This window comes from Fundulus heteroclitus, chromosome 23 (assembly GCF_011125445.2).
Source record: "Fundulus heteroclitus isolate FHET01 chromosome 23, MU-UCD_Fhet_4.1, whole genome shotgun sequence".
NCBI lineage: Eukaryota > Metazoa > Chordata > Actinopteri > Cyprinodontiformes > Fundulidae > Fundulus > Fundulus heteroclitus.
In genome coordinates, this window is record NC_046383.1 from 21,557,029 (window position 1) to 21,571,736 (window position 14,708).

A 14,708-nucleotide genomic window follows, 5' to 3' on the forward strand; every position below is an offset into this window, starting at 1 on the left:
GGACTTTGGCTGCAGAAGGCCTCTCAGCTCTTGGTTTCTCTTCACCCTGACATCGTCGTCGAATTCGAAGGGATAGCCTTCTTTTTTTTTTTTTTTTTTTGCATCAATGTCATCAGGATTGTTTTAATAGCAGAGGTAAAAATGTTTGCCTGGATTTCTAATAGAGCGTAAGATGTGAAAAGGAGATCATGGATAAGGAGAGACGCTTGGGTCCGCAGATAAACGCTGCTTTAGCAGACGGGAAGCGAGTTAACACCGGGCGATGAAATCCCACGGTAATCCCCGTTAACTGCATTAGAGGTTCAGACGTGTCGATAGAAAGAGTTCAGGGTTGCACTGAAATGCTTTTTCAAAAAAATGTTCACTTTAAATGACAGTAATTTGCCTTTTAATGTAAACTTCACAATGCCATAACGACACAAACACTTTGCAAACACCATCAAGGTCAGTGAGTCGTTTTATTCCCAAACAGTACAATTCTTGTTACATTGTTGGATGTAAATATGGAAGAAAAAGAAAAGGGGGCCGCTTGTGTAGAAACATAAAAGATTGATAGGAAACTGTGCGTACAAACAGAAGAGTGTCACAGACTCCTCTTGCTTTTTGAGCTTGTCTGCTGAACAAAAGAAGACACAAAAAACACACCAGGGACCTCATAGAATGGCTGTTTTAGTGCCGTCATGGCAGCCGGATGTCTCAAATACGAGATTTGCCTTCATACCCTTAAAAGTTTTCCTTCATCGCTTCTAAGAAAAAAAAAAAAAAAGAAATACCTCTCCTCACCGGTGGACTGAATACTTAGGGAGCCTTTACTTCACCTAATCCCCTTATCATCATTTACAGGAGCGGCTACTGACCGATTAGTCTTTAGTGCCTTCCTGTTGTCAAAAGTGGCTCAAGTAAATCCTTCGTGGTGGAGCGCTCATCAAGCGAGCTGGCAACGTCTTGAGAAATGGCGAGCTGATTAGCGAACACTTTACATCAGCAAACTGATGGAGCAGCGTAATCCATTTAGCGGCGATTCACAGAGATCAGTACAGACAGGAGTCTTTACATTGACAATTGCAAACGCCATGCGACTTGGCAAATTGTTGCAGAACGTGGATGCAGACGGTTTCCCCAAAGCAAGACGAAAAGCCGACATTCCAAGCAAAAAAAAAAAATACTATATATATATATAAACACCCATTATATTCACTAATATAATGCATCTGTTGTTGGTTCTAATGTTGGCATTGAAAGAAATAAAAACGGCATACAGTGTGCAGGGGCTGAGGAGTGTATGTTTGCATAGGCATAAACTAAGGGAGGACACAAATGGATATCTACAGTTCTGACCTCAGTCAGTTCATCTGTCTGGGTTTTATAGATAAAGTGGTCTACAAAGTGGAACCCAAAGCAGGGAACCGTTGTGGCTCAGTGTTTTTAAGACTTTGGATCTTTGCTACATCTGGACAGAGTTTAACAGTCACTCTCGTGCCAACTACATAAATAAGGTCCAACGTTTCACAAGGCCCCCCCCCCCCCCCCCCCCTGTCCGAACATATCCAGAGAACACACGTGGGCCCGTAGCTGCAGGCATTTGGATGAAAACAAGAATGTTTTAATACTGCATACATTGGGGTAATGGGAATATTACCAAGAAACGACCGAGAATAATTCTGGACGGGGGAAAAGGACAGGAAGAAAAAAAAAAAAACACACTTCATATAAGGTTAGGTTTCACAAAAAGGTGCAATCTGTAACAGTCAAAAGTGCTCTCCCTGCTGTATGATAGTAGAGTTTTGTACCACATCTGTTTGTGACTGTGAGGTTTAAAAACAGAACCCTTAAAAAGGTGTAAACCTTACACATATAAAAACAAAACGGCTTATTATTGTAGTTTAAAACTGTAATAAAGTATATTTTCTGTGTCTCTGCAGTAAATGTACTGCAACAATAAACTTATTAAAATGACAATTTACAGATTACACCTTATAGAGTGAAGATTTTTTTTTTCAACAGCAGCAAAAGATAACATAATACTGTCTCAAAGACGAGAGGGGAAAAAAAATCCAGTGACATCCTTTTTTTTTTTTCTCTTCTTTTTTTTTTTTAAAGGTTTCACTCACCAGCGATCTGCCCGGGACAGATAATGGTGCAACCGTTGTAAAAAATAAATACATAAATACGTACATGGATAATCAGCACATACATACACACGTTGTATCATAAAATAAGAGAATAAAGTACTTATAAAATTCATATCTACAAATGCATAGTCCTCATGTGTTACAAAGAGAGGCGGAGCTCTCCGTTTAGGATTATGTTAGGTGTCCGTACGTGTAATGTGATGTAATGTGGTGTAATGTGCGTGGCACTTGTACAAAAATACTGGGGTTACAAACCATGTTGCTCTGTGCAGTTTCCTCTTGCCTCACCTCTGGAGTCCGTCATTTATGAGTCCCGAGGTTCGGGTCAAAAGTTTAGAGGTACGCGGCCGGCTGTGTCCGTGGTTTCCAGTGTGCGCGTCCGGAAAAGTTGAGTGAGCGCGAACACCGATGAGATGAGCAAAGTGCAGCGTTTGGCGAGCAGCCTGACCCCGTCTTCTTCCACCTGACCCTGTCCGGACCCCACACTCCTACCGCCATTCACGCCACCAGTCCCGGCTGTTTCAACGGCTCCAACAAACTCTCGGTACAGACCGACGATCTCCTTCAACTTGTCCATAGGCAGCTGGCCGTCATCGTCCTCGTCCCTGTGCGCCATTCTTGCTTTGTGGCAGATGTCACAACCAGGGCAGGGGTTTGTTTTCAGGCAGGCGGCGGACAGCTGGACCAGCGCACTGAAGCTGGTAGTTAGAGAACGAAGAGCCTCATCGGGAGCCCAGCCGACTCGAGTGGCTCGCTGACATCCAGACGCTAGTCGACGAGCCTCGGCCTGGAGAAGACTCCTTTCAGGCTCTGTCATGATGACAGGAGCTTTTCCATTGCAGCTCTGACCAGCAACGGTATTGTCCTCGGTTCCGTTGTGATTCAGGTCCGTGTTCTCCAATCTTGAGTTTTGTTGAGGCTGGTCAGGCGCTCCCCTCTCCAACACTGCAAGAAGTTGATCTATGTCCTCACGCAGAGAGGCGAAACCCCCCCTCAGCCCCCCGTAGTTCTTGTTAGTAAGGGAGCGAAGACGACCACTCAGTGAGACTGTGGGTGAAACTGGACATGAAACCAGAGGGCTCAGCTCAGAGGATGCAGTGGAGAAAGTAGACAGCGGCCGAGGGTTGTCCTTCAGAAGGGACAGAATGTTGGGTTTTGGAGAGGGCGTTGTCGGAGACGAGGCCTGAGCGGGTTTGGGGCGTATGCGACGGGAGAACTCATAAACAGTGAGTTCCTCGTCGAAGCTAACCCCGTCCTCGGTGTCTCCACTGAAACAGTTGGCATAAACGGTGCGACAGCCGCAGGACTCCCGGTGCTGCGGTGGAGGAGTGGTGTCTGCTCCGGAGGAGGTCGGGGAGTCGCCTCCAATCTGCATGCTGGTTACCCCTCCCAGCCCCACGGCTGAATGAGACCGTGACTGTGGCTGCTCTGAAGAAACACTGCCACTGTGTGGACTGTTATCTCTAAAGCTCAGATTTGGGTGTGAGCCGTTTGATCCACTGGCCTTTCTCATGTGCGAATGTACTTCTGGAGCCTCTTTGATGGTTGCAATAACAACCTCCGCTCCATCATCTAGGATGCTTGCTTTACTTCCTGATTTTGAGATAATTGTCTCCTTGTCCTTGACAGGCGTTTTGTTTAAGTCTGATAAACCACTTGCTACAGACAAACCAGAGCCAAAGCCAGACGTGTCTCCATTGATTGAACTTGTCGAGGGATAGTCCAGATTTCCTAGAATCTCCTGGGAGCGAGTCATGTACCAGGGCAAAGACTGGATCTTTCCTCTCAGAGCCGAGGCTGGCAGTCTACCTCCCAGGCTGGAAGAGCTCGTTCTCAGATCAGATCCTGAACCAGATCGACCAGGTTCTCTGCTGTCAAGGCCTCCAACACCTTTACAATCAACTGATGTGGGTGAGGTGGTAATACTGACCGGGGCTTCTGTGTTCTTGGGTGATAGGCTCTCATGGCTTAGAGAAACCCTCCTGGGCCCTGACTGGATGCTGCCATTGCGGTTACTCCAAGGGTGGATTCCATTTGGTGTACTGACCGTGTCCTTAAAGATCCCTTTGTTTGGATCAGTGGGAGAGACGGGAGAGCTACCAGGTAGTGATAATGGATGAAAACCGCTGGCAGAAGTAGGTTTGGGGGGAACCGGAGGGGGGTACGGCTAACTTTGTGCCTGAATTAGAGCGAGGGATAGGGTGTAAGCTCGGTGGACTTTTTGTTAGAATGTTAGATCCGTTGACTTTCTCGTCAACTTTCGCCGTTTCCTGTTTATCTGGAATTAATGTCTTGTCGCTTGAAAGAACATGCAAGCCATTCTCACACACCAGATTTTTATTTTCCTGTGAGTTGCCTTCTTGTTTTATAGTGTTTTCCTTGGCTTGTGTTGTTGTGTTGGTTACTGGCTGTTTGTTACACCTCACTGCTGTAATCATCGACGAGGATAGAGGCAATCCGCCCAGTGTGACCGACTTGAACTCCATTGTTTCTGGCTCCATTTCCAAAAGTTCAGAAGACAAATGTCCTGAGGCATCCCCGTTGCACTGGGCGTATGCTCTTCCGCGTTGGGGTGACTTGGGAGGCATCATCTGAGGTTTGGGAGGCAACTGGGGTTTAGGTGCCAGCGGCGGTTTTACTTTAGCTTCAGGTTTCTGGAAGGGCTTCAATGGACTGAGTAGTTGGTGGACGAGTTTATTTGTAGAGTCCTTTAGCAACTCCGATTCCTTCTTCATTTTAGGGGAAAGAGGTTTAGTTGCAAGGGGGGAAGAGGGTTCTTTTCCTGGGACAGATGGAAGACGACTCCAGGTTCCACTCAAACGATTAGCATTTCGGCGATCAGCCAGCTCAGCATCTATAAGAGACAGAAAAAAAAGAAAAGAGCAAAGACGAGAGTCTGGCATTATTTGACTGACACAGATTTTTCAACATCTTATAATGAAATGATTCCTAGGTGTTTTAACAAATTGCACCCACTTAAAAACTGCTGTGCCACATAAACAAATTTAGATAAATATTGGTCTTATTGTGTAGAAAGTTGCTTGGACAAACCTGATAGATCTGGAATTGGTGGAGTAAATCTCTCCTGCGCGTCGAAAAACTCATCTTCAGATTCTGATACATTGTCCTTCAACAAAAGAGCTGGTTTCGGGTTTGGTGAAGGGGTAAGGAAAAGACCATCCTCATCTTTAGACAGGCGGTGCTCGGCTTGTGCGGATTTATTTCCAGGAATTGAGCTTGTCCTTACTGGGACTTTGGGGGGAGTCTTTTTCTTTCTTTTAAGGGGCAATCTTTCAAAAGGTGTGCTGTCAATCATTCTCAAATCTCTTGAACTAGGGATCTTAGAGATACGTCTGAGTTTGTGGACGCCCAGGTCTTCCTCCTCGTCATCGTCGTCATCATCACTTGTAGCGCCTGCCGGACTTGGCAAGAAATCATCCTTGCAGAGATCAGCAAAGCAGAGGAAGGAGTTATCATTGCCATGGTAGTTCAGGTTTGTGGGTCTCAGGGGCCCTTGACGCTTTGGCTCAAGGAGGTAGGGGTGAAGGGTGTCCAAGTTTGAAGGATCTTCACCTGGGCTTGGACCACGGAGAGGATCCAGGCGAGAAGGGGCTTTGGCTGCAGCACTGCTTTCATCCAGGGCGGTACTCAAGGAACTGCTGGACAAGCTGGAGAAGCTGCTAGTGACCCTTGGGTCAGTGTGGTACCAGCTGGTCTCCAGGTTCATTTCTTCATCGACAACATTGAATTTACGTAGACCACTTCCTGTTGCACCTACTTCCTCTTCACTCTCGTTTTCCTTTCCTTCCGTTGTAACTATTATTTTTACTTCCTGTTTCCCTTTGTGTTCTTCTCTCTCTTTCCTTTCTTCCTCTTTCCTCTTTTCTTCCTCCTCTCTCCTTCTTTCTTCCCAGTCCGTACCTGCAGCATCTAAGCTTTTGTAACTCTGAGAATCCATTGGATCATCGTCATCCGTCGAGCCTTCCGAGTCACTGCAGCAGCGGGACACATAACCTTGTACACAAACAGAAGACAAACATAGCATGAAGTTTTTTGGATGCACTACTGGAGAAAATCATGTTTAATTATATAAGCACATCATAGCATTAATTTTTATCCGTACATGTACTCATTAGTGATATACCCTTCTGAAACCCGGAAGAAAAGTTGATATATTTTTCAAATTAGGGGAATGTATTGCTAAAATATACTTTATTTGTCTCTTGATGGTCATGAGGACTTGTTTGTTCTAAAAAATATATAATGGGGTAAGATTATGAATGATCTCTTATTTACACATGGCTCTCTTAGTGTACACATCCCTTTAAAAAAATGCCAGGTTTTTTTTCGTGATGTAAAAATATGACCATGAGGATATGTTTCACAGGTTTTTCCACGTATAATGTGATTAAAGAAATCAAGAAAAAAAAAACATCAAAATTTGCAAAAACCTGCTTGCATAAGTCTTGTTGATTGCAAATATTTGTTTTTTTTCCCCTTAAACAGATTTGTTTAATTTTTTAGAAAAAATATAAGGGTTAAATGTCACATTATGTATGGAAAAATGTTTGTCAATGATTTATTGCGGTTTCGTTAATTTTTACAACACAAAATCCTGGCATTTAAAAAAAAACTTGCAATTTTGACGGGAACAGCGTGTACTGTACATAAAAACATATACGGATATACAGCATATGTTTCTAGAGTTTAGATACATTTTATAAGTTGTACTCCTCAGGATGGTGGCCTCTGCAGAGGAGGAAAAAAAGCTGGGTCTCAGGAGGCTACAGTACATTAACATCTTATGTGGACAATGTCAAAAAAGGCCAAAGCCAAAAAAAAATTAATAGTTTTAAGTGAAACAAATTTTTTATTGCTCACTTGTTAGGGATTCATAGCACACGCCCTCTATTACGGCGAACCTCCCACACACACCTTCTTCAGCAGGAATCCGGTGCACCCTGACTTTCGGGCGCCCCAGACGGAAGACATTAACAGTTGGATCCACCAGGAGTTTGCAGTAGCCTCCCAGCAGACACCCTAAGTCTTTGGCTGCCACAGAATCCATCAGTAAGGCAAATGGCTGGGAAAGGGGAGGCATTGGAGAACATTAGGTGAAGCAGAGGCAATTAAAGCCAAAGGGTAAGAAGAGAAAGACAGAGGAGTGGGAGAAAGAAGGAGACGCTGTCACGTTTGTGTCACAGAATTATAATGTATACTAACTCCCAAAGGCTTCGTATTCCTGAACTCGAGGAAGAATGCTCGACCTACATTTATTCTAGCATGAAATTTGGCACAGAAATAGTACGGTAAGTGCATATGCATGTTTCTATCAACGTCAGTGCCAACGTGCTTGAATTATGGAGTATATGAATGGGCTTGTGTTTTTCATACCTTCATATCATGCAGTGAAATGCGCAGCAGGCTGACTTTGTCCGACTCGGATAGCAGTTCAACTCGGCTGATGCTGCTGAACTCAACCAGGGTGGATATCATGTTGAGCTTGTGGTTAATGATTTGACTCAACCCATACTTGGCACCTACTAGCAAGCTGAGCATAACCTCCCTGTCCTGAAGCTGAGAGTAGGAGAAAGCAGGCAAAAAAATGCAACAAAGGGATATCCCAGTTATAACACATATCAATCAAACAAGCTGCTTTATTAAGTACATCTGTCTATTTGCTTTTTAACACCAATAATGGGTCAGCTAATCACATGACATCAACTCACTTCATTTAGACATCTAAATGGGGTCAGAACAACTTGCTGGATTTTAAACCAGACATCTTGATAATTTCTATTTAGGAGACAGACTAGCTAGAACGTGCTGATCTACTGGGATGTTCACGCAAAACCATCTTTCTTCTTTACGGAGGGGGAAAAAAACAAATATATCCAACAAGTGGCAGTTTTTTTCTACAAAGAGGGATTCTTGATTGCAGCGTTCTTGGAAAATGGGCTGACTGGACTGATTTAATGGGCAACAAAAAGGTATGCAGATGCCATTTTTGAATTCACATCATGTCAAACTTTGAAGCAGAAGACCACGCCAGGGTTCACCCCTGCCAGCTAAGAACAGAAAACCGAGACTATGATTCACATAGGTTCACCAAAATTGGACAATAAGGGCATTTTCACACCAGGATACCCCCCAACCCACCCCACCGTACCAATTTCACGGAGTTACAACAACTAACAGTTTGAGACAATATCACAAATAATGGCTTGCGTAAGCAACAGGCAAGGTAGTGAGAAATCCAGCAAGTCTTTCTGTATACCTGAGACAACTTCAGCACTGCTAAAAAAAAAATAGGTAAGAGGGAGAAACTACAGTGTGCTGCTGGTTACATATATCTCACTACCTCTCTTTGGTTCACTTTTGCTCTTTGGTGTATTGGACAGTCCATTTGCTTTTTACTATAAGCAAACTACATCAGGAGTCACTTACAATGAACTAAGACCCAAGTTTTCAAGTGGCCCAGTGGTCGCATGTTTGGTCCGCACCAGAATTCGGAGGATCTTTCACGCCTGCTGACATGTAGCGTACTGCCTAAGGAAACAAATCCTTGTCCATTTAATGTCTACCAAGCAGCTCTGGCATGAAAGCGCCCCAAAAAAAATGAAAGCGCCCTGGAAAAAAAAAGCTGGTCTGGTCCCGTAAGCCTAATTTTTAGCTGAGAGATAAACATGTTCGGTCCAGAATTGGCCAAAAACAACCCGAAAGCACAACACTACCCTCCTGAGTAACAATGGGTCAAACTATGGCAGTAGTGCCATAGTTTTATTAGCACATTGGGCCTCTTAAGTACCCCTAAGCAGTGCTTAAATGTTTTAGTGTAACTAAGTTTTGTTGCTGACCATGTTTATCTCTTCGTGACCCCGGAATGCCCAATTTCTGATGACTACTTCCTGTAAGATAGTGCAGCACGTCTCAAAGCTCCCAAAATCTCAAACTAGTTTTTTTTTAAACATGAATATAAATTCCCGGCATTCTGATAACCTCCACACAAAACAGATGTAGATCAACCACAGCAAACTGGGATGTGGTAGAATAGGAGATTTGTAGCTTGGATGTGTACTGACAAAATTAGCAAATGCATGATGTCATGATGGCAGCATAGCCCAAAATCTCTTAGATATTATGCTTCCAAAAGCTAATGCAACAAAAAATAAAGGCGGTTCTGGAGCTAAAAGGGGATCTAACTCAGTGCTACCATGATGTACCTACTAAAGGGGCTGGTGTTTTTATTTTAGCAAATAGACTCACAAACTTTGATAAAGGTTCTTACCATCATTGTAGCTGTGTAAGACCGCCCACCATAGGAAATGAGCTCTCCAAGCTGGGTGAGGTAGGCCAAGCGAGCCTGTGCAGCTGAAATAACCTGGAACACAAAAGTTTACATAGGACGAGGGTAAATGCAATGCCTTGCAAAAATATTCACCCCTCATGGTTTTTTTTTAACCCTTTTTGTTACATTCCAAACTGTAATTTAAATGGTTATGAATCTTATTGTACATATTGGATATGCAAAAAAATAGTCAAAGCTGCTGAGGAAAAATGGGAAAAATTAAAAAAAAAAATAATAATAAAAAAATGTATGTCTGGTGTCAACATAACACATCTCATCACCCCAAGAACACCATCCCCATGGTGAAACATGGTGGTGGCAGCATCATGCTGTGGGGATGTTTTTCAGCAGCAGAGATTGGGAAACTGGTACGGAGTGGAGGGAAAGATGGATGGTGTTAAAAACGTGTGTCAGTCTGCCTGTGATAATGATGATAAAAATAATAATGGGACAGATGTTTAATAGGATTTTTACATATAGATATGATACTGAATCCAGGTTTTAGTAGTTTTAACTTTTTTATTGAATAACTGCATTAAATTTCAAAAACAGAATGATACTAAAAGTACCAGTAATATTTTCAGATCTATTTTTCTTGTCATTAGTTTGGGAACTCACCAATTCCCAGAAATATCAATATCCCATCAAAGAAAATCAATCTGACCTCTTTTTTTGCAAAAGTTTATGTTCTTTTGCATATTTTGAAACATGAAAACAGAAATAAAATGGTCGTTCTTTACATATTACAACAAATATGTGATTGATGTTTATTTAAAAAATTATAAGTTATCTCTTTTCAAAAGGTCGAGTAACAGTTGGGGCTCTAAACGTGTCTTATTCAGCTGACGGAGCAAAACTGGCTGTTAAGACGGTAAAGGTTGCAGACCCTGGTCTAAGCAAATAAGTTTCTTTTTATTTACCTTACTGACCACTGTTTGTCATTTTTAAACCTGCTTTCTTTCATTTCTCCACTTTAACCTCAGGGGAGATTAGCAGCTAAAATGCACCCTGAAGGCTCCACAATACCGGCAGCATGTCTTGTAATGCCTTTTTGTATTTTTCCTTTCACTCATCTGTTGTTCCTCATCTACCTTCTGCCGTGGCTCAAGCAGGGCCTGGATCTTTTTGAGGTGGTAGCTAATTGCTTTCCTCAGGTCCTTCTCCCTCATGTTGCTCAGCAGCGTGGGTGAGATAAAGCTGTCCAGGCCAAACTCCTTCCTGCCAACGACACATACACAGACGAATGAACACCTAAATCATTTGATAAACGCTTTGGTTACCAACACTATTTGTCTTCTTACTAAAAATAAATGATATTTTTATATATATATATATATATAAAAAAAAGATTAACAGCCAAGATAAAATTGTTGTAAATGCAACCATGATGGGTTTTTTCCTGTCGGAAGGACATCATTATAAAAAAATGTCCATTTATTTAATTAAAACAGCAACCATCCACTCCCATGGTGGGAGAAAGCAAACTGCTTTCTAAAGCTAACATTAGCTTTGTTAGCAAGTTAACTGGATTTTGGTTGACAAGCAAAGCCTTAAAGGTAAGAACATTTACGTGAATTCCAGCTTGCATACCAGGTTGTGTTGTTAAACCTTTCCATGCATATCAGTAGATGTTGCAAAGCATGTTGTTCCTCCTACAAAAATGCATGGAAAACTACAAAAAAACAGACTCCAGAATGCAGCATAAGCAGCTTGTCCAGGTCTCTGAACTTTCACTGCTGTTAATCACAATAAAGACAATGAGACAGATTTATCGATGCTATAATGTGCACTGCTGTTAGAAGCGCTGAAAGAGCTAGATAACCATCAAAGAGATCTGTTTTAATGCTAAATGCAAACATCATATCGAGTAAATAATCAAATCCCCTGATAAGATTTCTAGACTCAAACACATACATCGTGTTAATAAAATCAGAACTAATGTTAACATTTTGCAACATAAGGACAAAAAACTTTTTTTTTTTTTCTACTGAGCAATAATATTTTTGATAGACCAGCCAGATTCTCCTTTATCATAACAACATCCTCAACTCACCATATCACTTGTTTCTCAGAGCTGGATCAGTTTAAAGAAAATGCGAATTTTATGCAAAACGCTGAGAACTTAAATGTTTCTGTGAACATCTGCTTCAAGATACAAAGCAGTAAGCTCCAGGTAAAGAGAAGTTAAATGTACTGTATTATTTAGGCTGTAAGGCACACTTAAAATTCTTAACTTTTCTCAAAAATGTATGGTTTGCCTTATAATCTGGTGAGTCTTATGTGTGGACAAAGAGACACACAGGCACGCTAATTCACAGTGCGCTTCATAATGCGGTGCGCCATATGGTCCGAAAAATACGGTGCCACTAGTTGAAAGAAAAGTGAAGTCAGCAGGGAAAAAAAGTCTAGAGTTTATCCCTGACACTAACTAAATTAATACAATAGGAGAGCAAATGTTTTTGATTTCTTCAATTCAAAACAGACTGATGCGCTTTTGAGTCTAGATTTTGCCTAAACTTGTATCAGTGAAGCCAAATCGGGTGACTGATTTTAATAAACAAAGACCACATTTTACAACAAAGACAAAGGACTTCAATATAATAAGAACCTGTTTGTATGACTTTCAACCATTTAAATGATCATGCGTGCATGAAAATACATCACCCAGTTGGGCACAGTGTTTTTTTTCCACTGTTCAATATGCCATATTATCAATAATTGTGTAATAGTTACTCTGGTATTTATTTTTACCTTTACCATGGCTTTTCTGATAAGCCCATTCTACGTTGCTTTAGAACTAACTTTAGAATAGATTAGCTTGATTTTTTTATTATTATTACGAAAAAATTGCGTGTAAATCTGCCTGTGTCTTTGCCACTGTTGCGCCTGAACTTCCCCATTGTGGGACAAAAAAGGATTTTCTTATCATAAATGATAAGAAGTGCAGAAGTCTCAGGAGTTTTAAGATACTCTATAATTGTAAAGTAGTGGAAAAATATGTGAAGAAAATTTTGAAAAGTCTATTTTCTTATTCTGACACCCCTAAAATAGAATAAAATGTAGAATCACCAATTACCTCCAGAAGTCATCTCATTAGATAAAGTGAACCTGTCTGTAGGACTGTTTTATTTCGTTTAGGAATATCAGTTAAACAAAATCTTAATAAATTTCATTGACGTTTTCTTGCTCAAACCAAACAAAATGTTTAAAAAATATATTTTTTGGGTGGGATAAATATTGCAAGACACTGATAGACCATGGCACTAAAAATACAATCAATTGATAACAAGCACATGATTATTTACTTTCTTTTCATTCTTTTTGGCTTCTGTGTAATGTTGATACCCTTGAGACACTCCATTTGCAGAGTACATTACCTGTCCACTTACCTAGCCCAAAGGTACTCACAGCTGAATATCTGACCTGTTGCTTAACCCTAAAACGAGGTCATAACCCTCAGAAATCCTGCCACCCCCCTTTGAAAAACACAATTACGTCCTCAGAGGTAAAGAACATTCCTAACGTTGGTGTGGATTTAGGCTATTGTCCTCATTACAGTTAAACAAGCACGCATACGCACACACGCATCTGCAACATATTCCGGCAGACTAACAGATTACGCATTAGTGAGCATCGTCACCCTAGAAAAAAAATCATAATCCTCAAAGCAGCAGAACAACTCACTTTCTGAGCCGTTCAACAAGACAGGCCAGCAGTCGGCGGTAACCCTGATGTCGTAACCTTAAACCGACCCAGACACACACATAAGACTCACGTAATGCTCTTGATGGACGTCCGGGTCTGTCCACAACTATCAAGTCTCTCATGCATGTGCAGGGCAGCCAGGCGGAGCGCCGTGTTGCACTTCATCTCCACGGCGAATCGCTCCTGCAGCACATCCCCAACGCTCTGAAAACGGGGCAAACAACCACAGTGAAGCGCGTACAGATGCTGCGCACACAAGTAAAAAAAAAACAAAAAACAGGCAACTCGGGAATCTCTTTAAGTAAAACCAACAACTGGAACCCCAGAACTGTCAGGGAAAACAAACACAGCAAGACGCGAAGCCTGCTTTCAAAACACTAAATCAGCATGACATAAGTGGCACTCCCGTGGCTTTTATCGTGCGAGGAAAATGTGCACAGATTGTGTATGGCTTTGCTTGTGTTGGTTTCACAATGGAGCCTCAAAGCGGCGCATCGTCAAAGTGGCGACTGCTCAGAGCGGCAGACGCTCAAGTTTACTGAAGATTCAAAGAGGGGCAAGACGAGAGTGAAATAATTGTTATGCAAGAGAAGGGAATCACATGAGACTGGGCCGGTTTTGATCTTGATCAGAGAGAAACAAGGAGCAGCTGCACAGTTCTTACAAATCCTTCAGCTTTGATGAGAATCCTTTGTTTTCTTTTTGGTTTTGCTTTTTTTTTTTTTGAAGGAAAGAACATTGAATCCAATCATGAACTAAACAAAATACCTACAGTCTACCCATTTTATAACATATGAAGATCTCTTCAAGCTTGTCTCTAAGATTGAATAAAAAAAATACAAAGTAGGGTTCCTCTGACCTGTAAAAAGAGGTACTCAAAGGACAAGGGGTCATCCTGCAGCAGGTCGTTGGGGTCTTTGGGAATGAAACAAACCCTGAACAGACATCTGTAATCATGCGAGTCCTTTTTCTGCACCACCTGGTGGAGACAAAAACACAGAAGATCCTCAGTGCGTGGCACTGACGCTCAGCTGATTTGAGCCTTCCTCCTTCCTGCCCCAGCGTGTGTTGGCTTGTCTGCAGATCCCTCACCTTCTGTATGAACTCATCTTCGTGCAGCAGCAACAGTTTTGCGATGCTATACTGTTGCTCGAGTACCAAGCCGAAGTACTCAATCACCCGGATGGACAGTTTTTCCTTCAGAGTCAGAACAATGTCCTGGAAAGACGGAAAACACTTCAGTTAGCTAACACGACCATGTTTTCTCCCGGTCTGCTGATGCCAGACGGGAAATCTAAGCCCCCACCCTCCTCAGGTTGCCCCTGGCTGGGAATAAAAAGTGAAATGCAAGCAGGAGAGCTGTTGTAAAGTGAAGATAACCCACTGGTGGTGAGTTTTGGAAACACGCAACCTCTTCCGGAGACATTCAGTAATTATCCCACCATAATCAAGGTGGTTTGTAGCAGCCACAGCATTGAATCACTCTAATGAAATGCAAAACACTCCCCCACATCCTCCAAGAA

General features: G+C 42.1%; 1 protein-coding gene across 1 annotated transcript in view; it reads right to left on the reverse strand.

The window, feature by feature from the left end:
• Positions 1 to 439: 439 nt before the first annotated feature.
• frmpd1b (FERM and PDZ domain containing 1b) overlaps positions 440 to 14,708 on the reverse strand; it is a 36,307-nt gene continuing 22,038 nt past the window's right edge. The window contains 10 exon segments of the mRNA XM_012882155.3: positions 440 to 4,293; positions 4,295 to 4,986; positions 5,184 to 6,146; positions 7,014 to 7,215; positions 7,527 to 7,709; positions 9,421 to 9,513; positions 10,572 to 10,698; positions 13,256 to 13,389; positions 14,045 to 14,164; positions 14,278 to 14,403. Coding sequence (XP_012737609.2) covers positions 2,458 to 4,293; positions 4,295 to 4,986; positions 5,184 to 6,146; positions 7,014 to 7,215; positions 7,527 to 7,709; positions 9,421 to 9,513; positions 10,572 to 10,698; positions 13,256 to 13,389; positions 14,045 to 14,164; positions 14,278 to 14,403 — 4,476 coding nt within the window. The 3' untranslated portion in view covers positions 440 to 2,457.